The sequence below is a fragment of the Engraulis encrasicolus genome, chromosome 14 (assembly GCF_034702125.1).
Source record: "Engraulis encrasicolus isolate BLACKSEA-1 chromosome 14, IST_EnEncr_1.0, whole genome shotgun sequence".
NCBI classification, from domain to species: domain Eukaryota; kingdom Metazoa; phylum Chordata; class Actinopteri; order Clupeiformes; family Engraulidae; genus Engraulis; species Engraulis encrasicolus.
Genome location: NC_085870.1, coordinates 35,073,074 through 35,086,407, shown reverse-complemented (window position 1 = coordinate 35,086,407; position 13,334 = coordinate 35,073,074). Strand labels below are relative to the sequence as shown.

Here is a 13,334-nt window from a genome sequence, read left to right as displayed (position 1 = left end):
ACATTGCACAGCGTCTCGTGCTTGTATTTACATTTCCTTCAACCCAACGGGCAACTATCACACATACAATACTTGGCTTGGCATGAGAAGGTTGTCTCTGCAACATTAAGCTTACTTACAGAATTAGGAGACTGTTACTCTACTCTTCTACTGAACTGAACGCCACAATTCTTCCATTTCATTAACAGCATGGCGGATGTTTAGTGCGTGCAGTGTCCATCATTCAAGCACTGCATTTTCAGCCATTGTCAGGGCATCATCCAGGCATTGTCAGTGCACTGAATTCACCAAAATGTTCTGTGCGCGCACCCTACGCATTGAAACATAGTGTTGAAGTGTGCCATTTGAGACACAGGGAGAAGCTTGCAGTTTGTTTACAGATCCACCATACCGACATCAGATGTAAAACCAGCCTTACATCAAGCTTTAAATAGTATTCGAGTTTAATTTCCCCAACAAAATGAAGGGATGGTTCTCAGACTAAATCACACTTTTGATATAGTCTGGTGAGAGCCAGGCTTGCCCAGCTCTAGGTTTTATACCGTGAATAAAAGGTTAGCCTGGTGAAATAAACGATTTTGGTACACCCTGGGTAGACTCCTTTTCACTGGCATAACTTCTGTGTCAGTAGAACAAAGAAGGAAATGGCAGTCACAGATGAGTTATTCTAACTATAGGCCAAGTAAGAATAGGCCAGATGAGTGAACCTCTATATGGTAGAGATGGTCAGTTGGTCAGAAACTGGTTTGCCTTTTGGAATGTTTGCAGGTGACATAGGTCTGTCACAGGGACTCACAGAAAATGTAGAACTACATGTATAGCCCAGAGTATGGGGTTTGTCTTGCTCAGTTAAACACAGGAGAACCATTTTCAAAATTGATATTGACGTTTGCTGAATTGTCAAGTTATTTTTTTCTTCTTCTTGTCCAACACCACCTCACAGACCAAGTGACTATTTTTCCACCAAGGTGATGCTTTTGAGAGGCATGCCTTGTCTCTGACTCTTCCATAACACAGCGACATCTCTCTTACTGCCATTTGGTCCACCACGACCATGGACAGATTCCCGATCAGCCTGATTCCACAGAAAACACTCAGCTGGTTCTTCAGAGTCTTGTCTGCAAATGTGGTCATTTTTAAACCACTCAGGCCTCAGGAAAGAGCTTCAGTTTTTTTTGAAGGTTAAGATGACCATGAATGTCAAAGGATAAGTTATTCATGCTGTTCTAAATAGCTGAGACACTGCAGTGATGTGTTTTGCCTTGTGACTGACTTATTGTACACAAATCAGTATTATTCAAATCAGTCACTTTCCATTCTCAGGTTAGTTGAGGTCATATGAAGTACACAAATAGTACACAAAGAAAGGTTGTTTGAAGTACACAAATAGGTCATTTGAAATACACAGTGCATTTCCTCTATCATGATTATAAGGACAAAGGCAACAGAATAAATACACCAAGATCAATGTTTGGCCACACCCTTATTTTGTCCATTTCAGATCACCAAAAACAAAACAGAAAACACAGCAAAGAAGATAATTTCGAAATTCGATTATATATATACATTATTTAGGCATTCATTCATGCACTCATGAATTTCCTGTCAGTAGTCATGAAAAGCAAAGCACACACACACAGCTTGAGCGTGCTAATGCAGAGCGGAAGGATGTGGTTCTTCTTTTCCCCAGGCCTTCAGCCAGCCACCCGCCTCGCCCTCACATCGATTATTGAGCTGCCGAGGACGTGGACAGAATCGGCTGTCTGTTTTTTTTTTAAACACACAGCATTTTCTCGCTCTCAGTGCCTAAGCTGATATACACAAGCTTGAATGCCTTTAGCGACGGAATCCATCTGCTTTTGGCATTCTGATCATCATCAAAGCTCAGTTAGCCCTTTTGAATTTTATCTTTCAAAGTTGCAACAGCCAGACTGTGCAGCGTAGTGAATATGACTGTGCCCCATCGTCCTCCCTCTCCTCTCCGTTCTCCTCCTCCTCATCCTTCATGGGAGGCTCCATCTTCAGAGCTGTGGCACACAGATTGGGCACGGTACGCACTTCCCTGGCAACAATGCCTGTGCTAAAACTGGTGCCTGGCTGGTCTTGGGCGAGGAGCCTTCCTCCAGAAACAACACGCTGATAATTGCCCGTCTCGGCCTGCTTCGCACATCCCCCTGCAAAATGCCGCGAGACAAAGCCACACCAACCTGCCGTCCTGGTGATCCAAGAGCACTGTGCTCGGTGCTACTCTCTCCTCCCACCATCACAGCCAGCCTCCTTTTATTATAAATAAACCACCAGCAATGAGCTATACGATTAACCTACTAACAAACATGCCCCAACATCCCGGGTAATAGATGTGTATAATGATTCAATGAATATATGCAACGATTGCATGGCATTATAGCATAGTAATCCCTGTTGATAAGGATTGTTTGCATTCACCCAAATATACCCTATATTTCCATCAGGGGCAACAAATCAGGTTTAATTTGTCCTAGATGTGGCTGTGCCACTGCCATCGTTGACTGTTTTTAGGTGTAAGTAGAGCTCTCTCTGTCCTCAATTGCTGAGGTCTTGTTGAGGCAGCAGAATTACTGTTTACCCCCCATCAGGTCTCCTGTTTCTCTCCATCTCCCTCTGTCTCTCTCTCTCTTTACCCCTTTCTCTTCAGCTCCATCCATTCTCCATCTTTAACCCCCTAACCCACTCACCACACACACACCACACTCTGTCACTCTCCTCCCTTCCTCCCTCTGCCCATCTCTGGGGAAAGAGAAAATGACAGCGCACAGAGAAAAAACACGAACGGAGACAGAGCATCTCATCATGGCCTCCTTCTTCTCCTCAGCCCGCCAGCCAGCCAGCCAGCCAGCCAGCCAGTCGTGTGCCTGCGTTTATCTCGGGGAAAATGCACTATTCTCTTCCATTTCATGCAAACCACTGCCACAGAACAGAGCAAGCCTGTCACATAAACAAACATCACATCATTTCCTGACAATGTTATCTCGTCGCCTCATTGACATCACATTCAAATTTCGACATCACAATAATTCACACATAGAAGCATACCTTTTTTTTCTTTAAGGATACAAAACACTGCTTCTTCAGCCCGGGGCTTTTTTGCTTAAAGAGGCACTTATTTTTTCTGTTCTTTTTTTTTCAAATTAAATTATAAAGGCTGGAAGGGGATGAGACAAAGATGGGTGCAGAAATTTCCAGAAGGGCCCTGCTCTCCCTGCTGCTGCTCTCAGTGCGATTGTCAATCTTTAACCTCAGCTGTGGGCTGCCGATTGGTTTGAGCACCACACGGAGGAATGTGATTGGCCGGCAGCCGCGGTGTGCCACACTGGCTCCCTCTTTCCCCTCTCCCGGCTCAGATCCTCTGCTGCAATGCAGGGAGGGTTTCCTTCTTGCCTTCTCTCTTCTCCTCTCTCCTCCTCGACTACAACAACATGGCTCCTCACCTTATTTCCTTTTCTCTTCCTCTCGCTCCCTTTTACCACCACAGTCGCCGTCGAGTCGACTCCTTTAGTGTGTCCAAAAACACCTGCGATGGGATCCACTATGAAGGAGCAAGAAGCATGGCTGATCGCATATCACATTCCCCTCCACCTATCTCTGGCTTTGAGCAATCTCAGGGCGTCCATTTTGAAACCATTGCTGCCTGTTCTTGCTGCTCGCTGCTGTTAACTGCTGCACGGCTGCTGCTGCTGCTGCCACAGTGGCTGCAAGCCCTGCTGCTGAAGGAGAGAGCAAGCCTCCCTCTGTCTAGCATACAGCCGGGTCTAAAGGGAATGCACTCAGGGACTTGGATACAGGAAAAAAAATAGAAAAAGGGACAGAAATATCACAGGCCCACAAGTCACACCTGTTCTGGATTCTCTAACGATGTAGGAAAAAAACAACACCAATAAAGACATATTTGAAATATGGTACCTGCTGGGAGGAGTAAATGACTGTGTTTCATGTCGATGGAAAATTGCATCATCACAGTAAGGACTGTGTTATTGTGGCCGACAGGGTTCACTAGAACCATCAGTCAGTTTGATGAATCTCGGATCTCGTCACACAGAAAGGTGACAGAAAGGTTGAGGTTAGAAAAACAACCCATTGCACCTTGGAAAGTGAAAAAAAAAACATTCTGAAGGCCAGACCCAATCAGAAGTAAAAATAAATAAATAAAAGGGCAGCATGTTTAAAGAAATGGGATTAATACAGAAGAAGAAAGAGGAAAAATGCAAACACAAACTGCCCACCAGTGCATTGTAAAGAGATTAAATTCAGTGACTAGCACCTCGGCAAATAGGTTTAGAGATAGCTGGGTTGCGGATTAAAAGACACTGCTCACTAATCAGCCCCCGATCACCCTTCAAACACCTGCTTTGTTATGGGCCAGTCTCATGAGTGAAATGAGGTCACGAGAGAGTGTCTATTGCAGTGCTTGTGAAGGGTCTGAGGGCATCGTAATAAACAGCCTCTTTTGTCACCCCTTTACAACAACAGCGGTGGTGGTGGTGGCGAGTGGCTGTGAGCTGTGATATCTGGCTCACAGACAGGAAAAGCCAACAAACAAGAAGGGCAAGTCCAAAGCGCGTGGCAGTGGCACGCATGCAGTTTGTTTCAGGAAGACAAACAGGCGCGTAACACACCCCCCCCCCTCTTTCCACTAGAGCTCATTAAGCACTGACAGGGGGCTGAGAGGGAAGAGGGGGGGAGCCCATTTTATTCAAAACAGATTTATTTTCCCCAAGCAAGCCCACCCTAATGTTTTTTTTTTTTTTTCGCCCACAAGGTGACACCCCCACTTCCCTGTCAAAGCTCACAGATGAGCATGAAGACCAATAGAGAATAGCAGGAGCAAGAGGACAGAAAAAAAAGTCTGGCTGTAATGGCCGACTCCATGCACAAAACAGACCCTTGAAGTGGAGCTTAGCATTATAGGCCTACTTCCTCTCCAGCCAGAGCCTGAACAACAGACTGCCGGTGTGCTGTGCTGAAGTGACATGATCCAAAAACCGAGCTGTTGTTTTGCTTTGGACTCATCTATGAAATAAGGAAACATTCTCCAGCACGCAAAACAGTTCACAGTTCAAAGTGTAGACAGAACAAGTCGTGGAGCCAGAAAAGGCTTCACATTCACACAGCTGATCCCACTGAGTTTCTTATTCACATGCATTTTGCCACTGTGCCAGTCCAGAACTGACGACTCAGTAACATGGTTTGCCTCAGAGGAGCCCTCTCTCTGCCTAGGCTGTACCATATGCCGAGGAGCTTGCTCTGCCTGCTGCCTCCCCTCTGCTCTCGAGGCCTTCCATTTTGAGAGCAGGTTTGCCTACAGTACAGTAGTGCCTCGGTCTGAAGCCTGCTGCCTGTAACTGCCACAGATTTGTGGGAGAAAAGGAATTTCCTACATGGTGACAAGCCAGCACGCCCTTTTCTATACAACAAGAGACTCACACTGACCTCTGTGATACATTCTGTTTGTCCCTCAGAAAGCAGCACAGAGAGAGAGAGAGAAAGAGAGAGAGAGACACTGCTGTCCACTGTTCCTATCTCCCTCCAGCCCTTTGGTGTGGTGTGACTTACAGACCTTTCCCCCCTTCTATAATAGGAACAGCCTTTTAACAGCATAACAGTCACAATAACACAGGCTAGCTAGGCACAGGATGAAGTGAAATAATGAAAAAGCAGGCTTACCTCTGTGGATGCATGGCTAACAAACACAGTGTGTTATGTCAATGCTTACTAAAACATGGAGGACAGCCCTCAGCCTTCACTGTGCACACAGCACAGCCACGGCACTTCAGGCTGGCCGATCTGCCGGCCGAGTGTAAGCCGGGAGGTGATTGGCTGCCTGTCAGGGCCAGAATGGGATGCGGCAGACGATTGGCTGCTCCATTTCCTGGCTGGGTGTCTTTTGTTCAAGCACAAGCAAGCTACGGCAGTGCTCGGGACAGGGGAAAACGCGACTAGGCCCCGATCCTCAGAAACAACACAGAGAAGGGCAAAACAGCCCAGACAGCTACAAAGGCTGAAAGTACAGCTTTCATATTGCTATTATGGAAGAAGTTTATGCGAGCATTTTCAGTTGAAGAGCCTGAAAACCGATCTCCTACAGAAGCCTAAGGCCCTCACTTCAGGGGGGAAGAAAAGGCCTTTGTCTCACAGAGCCCTCCCTGAAGTTAAACTTTCTGCAGCAAAGAAAAAAAAATGAGTGAGAGGGTAAACAAGTGCACAGGGTCACAGTACCTTTTCTTGATTTGCCTTTGCCTTCCGATCAGACAAATCTTCACGTTTTAAAGCCATGTTTCTTTGAGTATATGTGCACCTTGAAACCAGTTAGCTAGACTTTTTATGTGCTTGCTTTCACCTCTATACAACTTGATAATTCAGTTCTAAGTTAATAAATATTATTTTGCTTTTTAAGCTAAAGAAATACAATTGTTTATTTTGCTCTACTTTGATGAGAAAGTACATAAATTATGCTAAGCAGTAAAAAATAACAAGCAGTTACATTTTCAGTATACGTTGTTTGACCTTTGGCGCCTAGAGCGACATATACGCTGCATTCAGGCTCTTGAGATTTGTGCTTTTTTAATAAAAAATGTGGGTATGTTAGAGCTGAATAAACACATTCTAATATAAGATGGGATCCTAGCTTTTAAATGCAACTAGGTTCATGTTTTGATGTGCATCGGAGGCTGAGATATTTAGGGTTTTACTTTTAATAGACAGAGGGCACCTTTTCACAAAAAAGGCTTAGGCATTCAGGAGGCGTTTTTTTCAGGTGCCTTAGGCTAAAATGGGTTAAACAATATCGCTTTGTTACAGATAATCTGATTAGTGTACACTGCACTACTATTAGCTAATGTCCTTTTTAAGTTATTGTTAATATTAAAATCTATTCTATTGAAAAAAATCCAATGCCACATGATATAAAATGTTGTGCCCATGTTATAACTGCATCAATAATGGAAACAGATAAAACACATTAGATTGATTATAATAAGTATCTGAGTCCGTGTAGGTCCGTGTACGGTCCGTGTACTTTTTCATTCATTCATTATTCTATTTTGGAATGAAAAATGAAATTCAAAAAAGGGTGAAACTTCTTTTTTTGTTTTAAGCAATCCAAGCAGAAATGGCTGTATTTGGGTTTCAGCATGTGTTGCCTCAGGTTGCTGCAGGTAAATTGGTAACATTTTTGATCGATTTTCAATTAGTAATATTTGTTAAATCATTTATTGAAATTCATTTGACAGATGCATTGGTTAACCAGAAGGATATTAGCCGTCTGACTCGCACCAGCGAAGGTACCGGCCTAGGCCCTATATAGCAACCATGGAGCATAGAAAAGACGCTCCAGAAATCCAGCCAGGGACATAACAGTAAAGTAGAAGAATGAAAAAACCCACATCCTTGGCATGTGCAGGCCTGGCATGTAGCCTATGCGCGGCACAAGTGATATGGCCAGCCTCTTGGAGCTTGCAGACCGCCCCCCTTATTGAATGAGCAACATTCCAGTTATGGACATACTTTTTATCGGTTAGGCTACATCGATAGCCTTCATAGCTCACTGTAGGCTACATTTCCATACTTAGGATATACAGTAGGCTACCTTAGGGAACAAAATCCAAAGCAGTGGTAGGCCTATGTAATGCGATGCCATATGATTATTGAAAGATGCTTTATGTCTTACGTTGTTATTTTGCCACCTTTTGCTTATTAGCTAGTAGGTTAAATATGTAGCCTAGGCTACGTGTGAACGGACCTGAAGCCTACACAGCCTACATCAAAGCAACAAAGTTGAGTGGTGGGCCTATTCTTTCGCTCACAAGTTTGAAGCGCTGACGCGCGAGCTGCGAGTTTGGAGAGCTGGTGCGCATTTTTTCGAGCGCTTAAAAAAAACTACCACTGCACTGTTTATGTAGACTACGCACGCTTGATACACGTTTCACTTTGGTGTATTTAGGGCATTAGTGGTAGGAGGCTTCCATGTAGACTGCATCTACAGGCCAGAGATGATCTGAGAAAATGAAGGTTGCTGATCATCAGAGATGTCAAAAACCTCTCTGAATCAATGACCGTTAAACTAATCCTCCCGTCAACGTTCTAGTTGCGCAGCTGTCCTTCACTGCTTGCGTATATTTTCATAAAATGTGAAAAGATGTCAAATAACATCATCTGCAAATCGTGGTTGAGCAAGGGGGAAAAGGTTTGTGCGTGATGCTCGTTAATGAACCACAAATACGCTATGCAAATAAAATCAAGTGTGAAGGATAGGCATAAATAATCACATGGAATCTCAACTCGCAAAAGGTTAAATCGGTTTATGTTAGTAAATTCATCTTCTACTCCTCACAAGGGGCGCCCTACTCAATATGGTGGTGGCGCGTGCATGCGCCCTGGCGCTTGGGATATCAACGAAATCATCTCACGAGGTAGTGACTGAGCATGACAAAATATTATTCGCACATTCATCGCAGAGCAGCCACGTCCTTGCAGTGTACCAACGTTTCGGAATAGTGTAGCAACAATGCTGGCAAAGTTGGAATGTGCCCAAAGAAACCATGCAAGGAAAACTGAACCAAAGCCTACAGTACGCTATAGCCTACTTCCAGGATACTCCCAGGTCACCCACATTCGTGGTCCTAATTAAATGAAAGACGCAATTCGAAGGGCATTTTTCTTCATTGCTTTTTTCTTTTTTCTAAGACTCAGTGTTTCATTTTCAGTACGTAACAGATATCAAAGCATGGCGCTGGATTTCATTTCACATGTGATTTTCAAGCGTAAAACATCACAAATGAGTCCTTTTTCATTTTTCGTGCGACTTCCAAAATAGAAAAATGAATTAACGAAAAAATACACGGACCGTGTACGGTCCATGTACGGTCTGTGTACTTTTTCGTTCATTCATTATTCTATTTTGGAATGAAATATGAAATTCAAAAAAGGGTGCAACTTCTTCTTTTGATTAAAGCAATACAAGCAGAAATGGCTGTATTTTGTTTTCTGCATGTGTTACTTCATACCATAATAGCATTATAAAAAATGACAACATTTTTGATCGTTTTTCAATTTGTGATATTTGACTATTCATTTATTGAATTTCATTTGACTGACCCCTCCCCCTTCGTTTACCCGGAAGGAAAGTTTGCCGTCTGAGTCGCATCAGAAAAGGTCTAGCTAGCGACCAAACGACACACAGAACAGTAGCTGGAGCCAGAGACACAACAGAAAAATAATAGAATGATGAAAAACATATTTTTGCGATGTGCAGGCTAGTAGGCCTATGCGCAGCAGGCGTGATGGTTAGGCCTGTATTGGAGCGTGCATCCGCCTTATAAAATAGAGATAAAATTCCCTTTATGTTATGGACTCAACTTTATAGCCTAAATAAAGGCTCAAGTCTCTGGAATCAATAACCTATTATACCCTTTCACATGTAGTAATATGCATTAGGGAGCAAACGGTCCAAAGCAGTGTTCTCGCGCAAACTCTTGCGTATTCTGGCAGTGTGATGAGCTGAAGCGCGCGATCTCCATACCAAGTTTTACGCACGTTGAATACACATTTCACTTTTGTGTATTTGGAACATTAGTGATATTGTTGGAAAGCAATATGTCCGGGTAGATACACCTAAAGGCTGGAGATGAACTGGGAAACTGATGCTGATCGTCAGAACTGTCAATGTTCTCAATGACAGTTGGTCTACCCTTTCCTGTCGAAGATATCTGTTACGGTGTAGTAGCTTTTGTGATACGCACCGGATTCTCATGCGCTCTGTACCCTATCTGCTTGTAGGGTAGACCAAGTAAAGTTAAGTACAGGGTACAGTTGAGGTAAATCAAATACACCTGTGTAACAACAAGACTCTGATCTAAGCACATGAAACTTCATTGCGAAGGTTAAATTGGTTGATAAGTTTAAGTAAAAAAATAGACAGAAAATCATTTTTCTACCCCCCTCTAGGACGCCCTACTCAATGGTGGTGGCGCGTATGCTTGTGGCGCTTGCTTGATATGGACAGGCAACCAGATACAAATTCTTCGCACACTCATCACAGATTGACCACATCTTTGAAGTGTAGCAACGTTCTGAATATTGCACCAACAATGCTTGCAAAGTATGTTTGCCTCCAAAGAAACCATGTAATGAAGTCTCAACCAGCCTTCCAGGATTTAGCCTACTCTCAGGTCCCCCGAATTCTGAATAAACAAAAGACGCAATTCAGAAGGACGTTTTTCTTTATTGCTTTTCTATCTTTTCTAAGATTCAGCGTTTCATTTTCAGTACCTACTAAATATCAAAACATGGCGCTTGGTTCCATTTCACACGTGATATTCAAGCGTAAATCATCATAAACGAGTCCTTATTCCTTTCTCGTGAGATATCCAAAATAGAAAAATGAATGAACGAAAATATACACTGACCGTGTACCATTCGTTCATTTGTTTTTGGATTCAGAACCAAATAATAAAAAACGAAAAAACGGCTGGTTATTTCATTATTTTGTTTTAGTGATAAACAAAAAAACTAATTTTGATCTGTATTTCCACATTTTATTTTCTACTTCATTTCAAAACAACGCCAATGAAAAATTGCTGATGTGCTATTTTTTAATTTTTGATATTTTCATCTCTCTGCCTTATGTGCCCCGGAAGTACTAGCGTTTGCCCCTGACGTTGGCGATGTTGCGAAACACAGGACGATGTTGCGCCGCACCGCGTTTCTCGTGGCTCTCATTTGACAGCGCGCACGACTGACATAGTTTTAAATGTCGGCCTTGGCTACCCGAAGACCCCAGGTTTTAATAACAGTTTTGTAATAGACAACGACCACCGAACACTGTTTGGTGTCTTGTGGACTTAGGCCTACTACAGCTATTAGCTAGGCTTATCAGCGAAGCTGTCTTATGGAACAATGTGGAGATATAGTTAGTAGCCTAATGGGATCTGGATTTTTTTTTTTAAGGCATCTGTTTTCTAGGAACCCGAATGGAGCTGGCTTTTGGTGGCAGGTGGTCGCGTCCACCATGGTATTTTGATATTGTGTTGTTGTTGGACTCTCGGAAAGACTTGCCCTCTGACACATTTTAAATTTCCCCACATCAGTAGCCATCAGATCTAATGCCAATGCATTGTTTTGTCATGAACCCTAGAAAGTGTCTAGTTTGCCAAATAAAACCTGGCGAATTCGTTCCCTTTGTCATTGTCCCTCTTTTCCTGTTAGTAATTTTGACCTGGATATGTTTATCACCGTAGCCTAATTTGTCTAAACCCAATGTGTGCGCGCAGCACTTAACACAGATGCAGACATCTAGGCCTATCAAAGGAACGCACCGTGTGTGTGAGCTGCATTCTCCTTATCCCTCATGGAATGGCAAGACATGTTGAGAGACTTTAATTTCATTCAATTTACTCCTGATTTTGTAGAGATATTGGGCTTCAGTAAAATGTCAGCACCATAACGTCAGTTTGGCAAATGTAATGCTGAAATGCTGATGCAAGCACGACCGTGAAACGAGATACAAATAGTAGGCTATACCTCCCCAAGTAGAGGTGCACCGAAAATTTGGCCGCAGAAAATATTCGGCTGAAAACGCAAAAAAAGACACTTTCGGTTTTCGGCCGAAAGCCAATTGAGTGGCCGAATCGGAGGCCGAATAGAAAATGAATTGAAAATGGGCATTAATGAAGCTAATTTCAGTTCTACTCTAACATTTGAAGACTTCAAATACACATTTATTTTCTTTCAAAAAGATGTCAAAACATTTATTGTAAACCGTAGATTTAAGCAATATTTAAAAATAGTGAAAAACCTAACTTTTGACTGAATTGTAATATTCGGTTTCGGTATTCGGCCAAGTGATTAATTATTATTCAGGTTTCGGCCCCAAATTTTCATTTCGGTGCACCTCTATCCCCAAGCATACTGAAAATGCCCATTGCCACTGTGTTCAACGTGTTTTACACATTCAAATCTACTCCCACTAAACATCTCCCGACGATGAGTGCTGCCAGTGCACATTTCCACATGGCCAGCTCGCAGTGCAATACAAGGGCTGCACCAGCTGCAAATGCTCGAGAGAATGATCGCACCTACGTAGAGCTACTCAGAAATTTAGCCTACTGATGATAGGGTGTGAAGTTTTAGCCCACATTTCATATTCCAGTGTAAAACCGATGCTGTTATTTTTGTGATAATTGCCTCAATTTATTTTACCATAAACCAGCATTTTGGATGGCCTACATTTGAGCCAGGGCTCGCATTTTTGTTTAAGTTTTGTAACGTGGATTATCTTCTGCGTCGATACTTTTTTTTAGTTTGGTATAATTACGGACAATGTAAATTACAGATTTGTGTGACATTTGGATATTTTTTTGGAAGGAATATAATCAAAACAGTCCCGCGTGATTTGTTGTTTTGTGACGTGCATGCGAGAGATTTATTGAAGTTTCATGTAATACTGAAACAGTGGACTGAAAAGGGTAAAGGGTGCAACAGTATCTTATTGTATTGTTTGGTCTTTTGTAGCCTGTACGTATCCCCTCATGAATCTGTAAGGTGCTTCACACATAAGAGTAGTGCCGTCACCGTTAGAATTAAAAGAATCTTTGGTGCCGACTTCAGCACCATGGACAGAGGGCGCCAGTCCATGCAGGCTTGGCGGCGGACAGACCCTGGCGCGTCAGGCCATGTAGGCGGACATGAAAGCTTTCAACTGATACATTTTCATAAAAATATTGCAGTTTGGCTTTGTTATAGACTGTGAATTTCGCATATATGTTTCAAACCCCTCTTCTGACAACATTCAGTATGGATTTAGTTATGATTTTAACCTATTTAACCGAGGTTGGCTTGCACAACTTCCGGGGCACATAAGGCCGAGAGATGAAAATATCAAAAATTAAAAATAGCACGTTTTCATTGGCGTTATTTTGAAATAAAGTAAAAAATATTTTTTGGAAATACAGATCAAAATTTGTTTTTTCGTTTGTCACTAAAACTAAATAATGAAATAACAATCGTTTTTTTTTGTTATTTGGTTCTGAAACGAAATACAAAAGAACGAATGGTACACGGACCCATCTGCCACAAATGAATCATACTTATCATACCTGCCGGACCAGGGCCTGGACAAGGATTTGACCAATTCTAGCGGCTAGAGGCCCAGTATGTGAGGAGTGTTTCACATGTCCAAACCATTGATTTCGTGGGGGGCGGCAACCGCTATTCAGACATAACGCTATTCCGACATCCGACATACCGTAGGGTTAGGGTTAGGTTTAGGGTTAGGGTAACTGCATGCACTCTTCCTAAACTGA

General features: G+C 42.8%; 1 protein-coding gene across 4 annotated transcripts in view; it reads right to left on the bottom strand.

The window, feature by feature from the left end:
• zmynd8 (zinc finger, MYND-type containing 8) overlaps window positions 1-5,790 on the bottom strand; it is a 51,509-nt gene extending 45,719 nt beyond the window's left edge. For all 4 annotated transcript variants that reach the window (XM_063215550.1, XM_063215551.1, XM_063215552.1 and 1 more), the window contains exon 1: window positions 5,701-5,790. In XM_063215550.1, coding sequence (XP_063071620.1) covers window positions 5,701-5,714 — 14 coding nt within the window. In that variant the 5' untranslated portion in view covers window positions 5,715-5,790. The remainder of the gene's footprint in view (window positions 1-5,700) is intronic.
• Window positions 5,791-13,334: the final 7,544 nt, after the last annotated feature.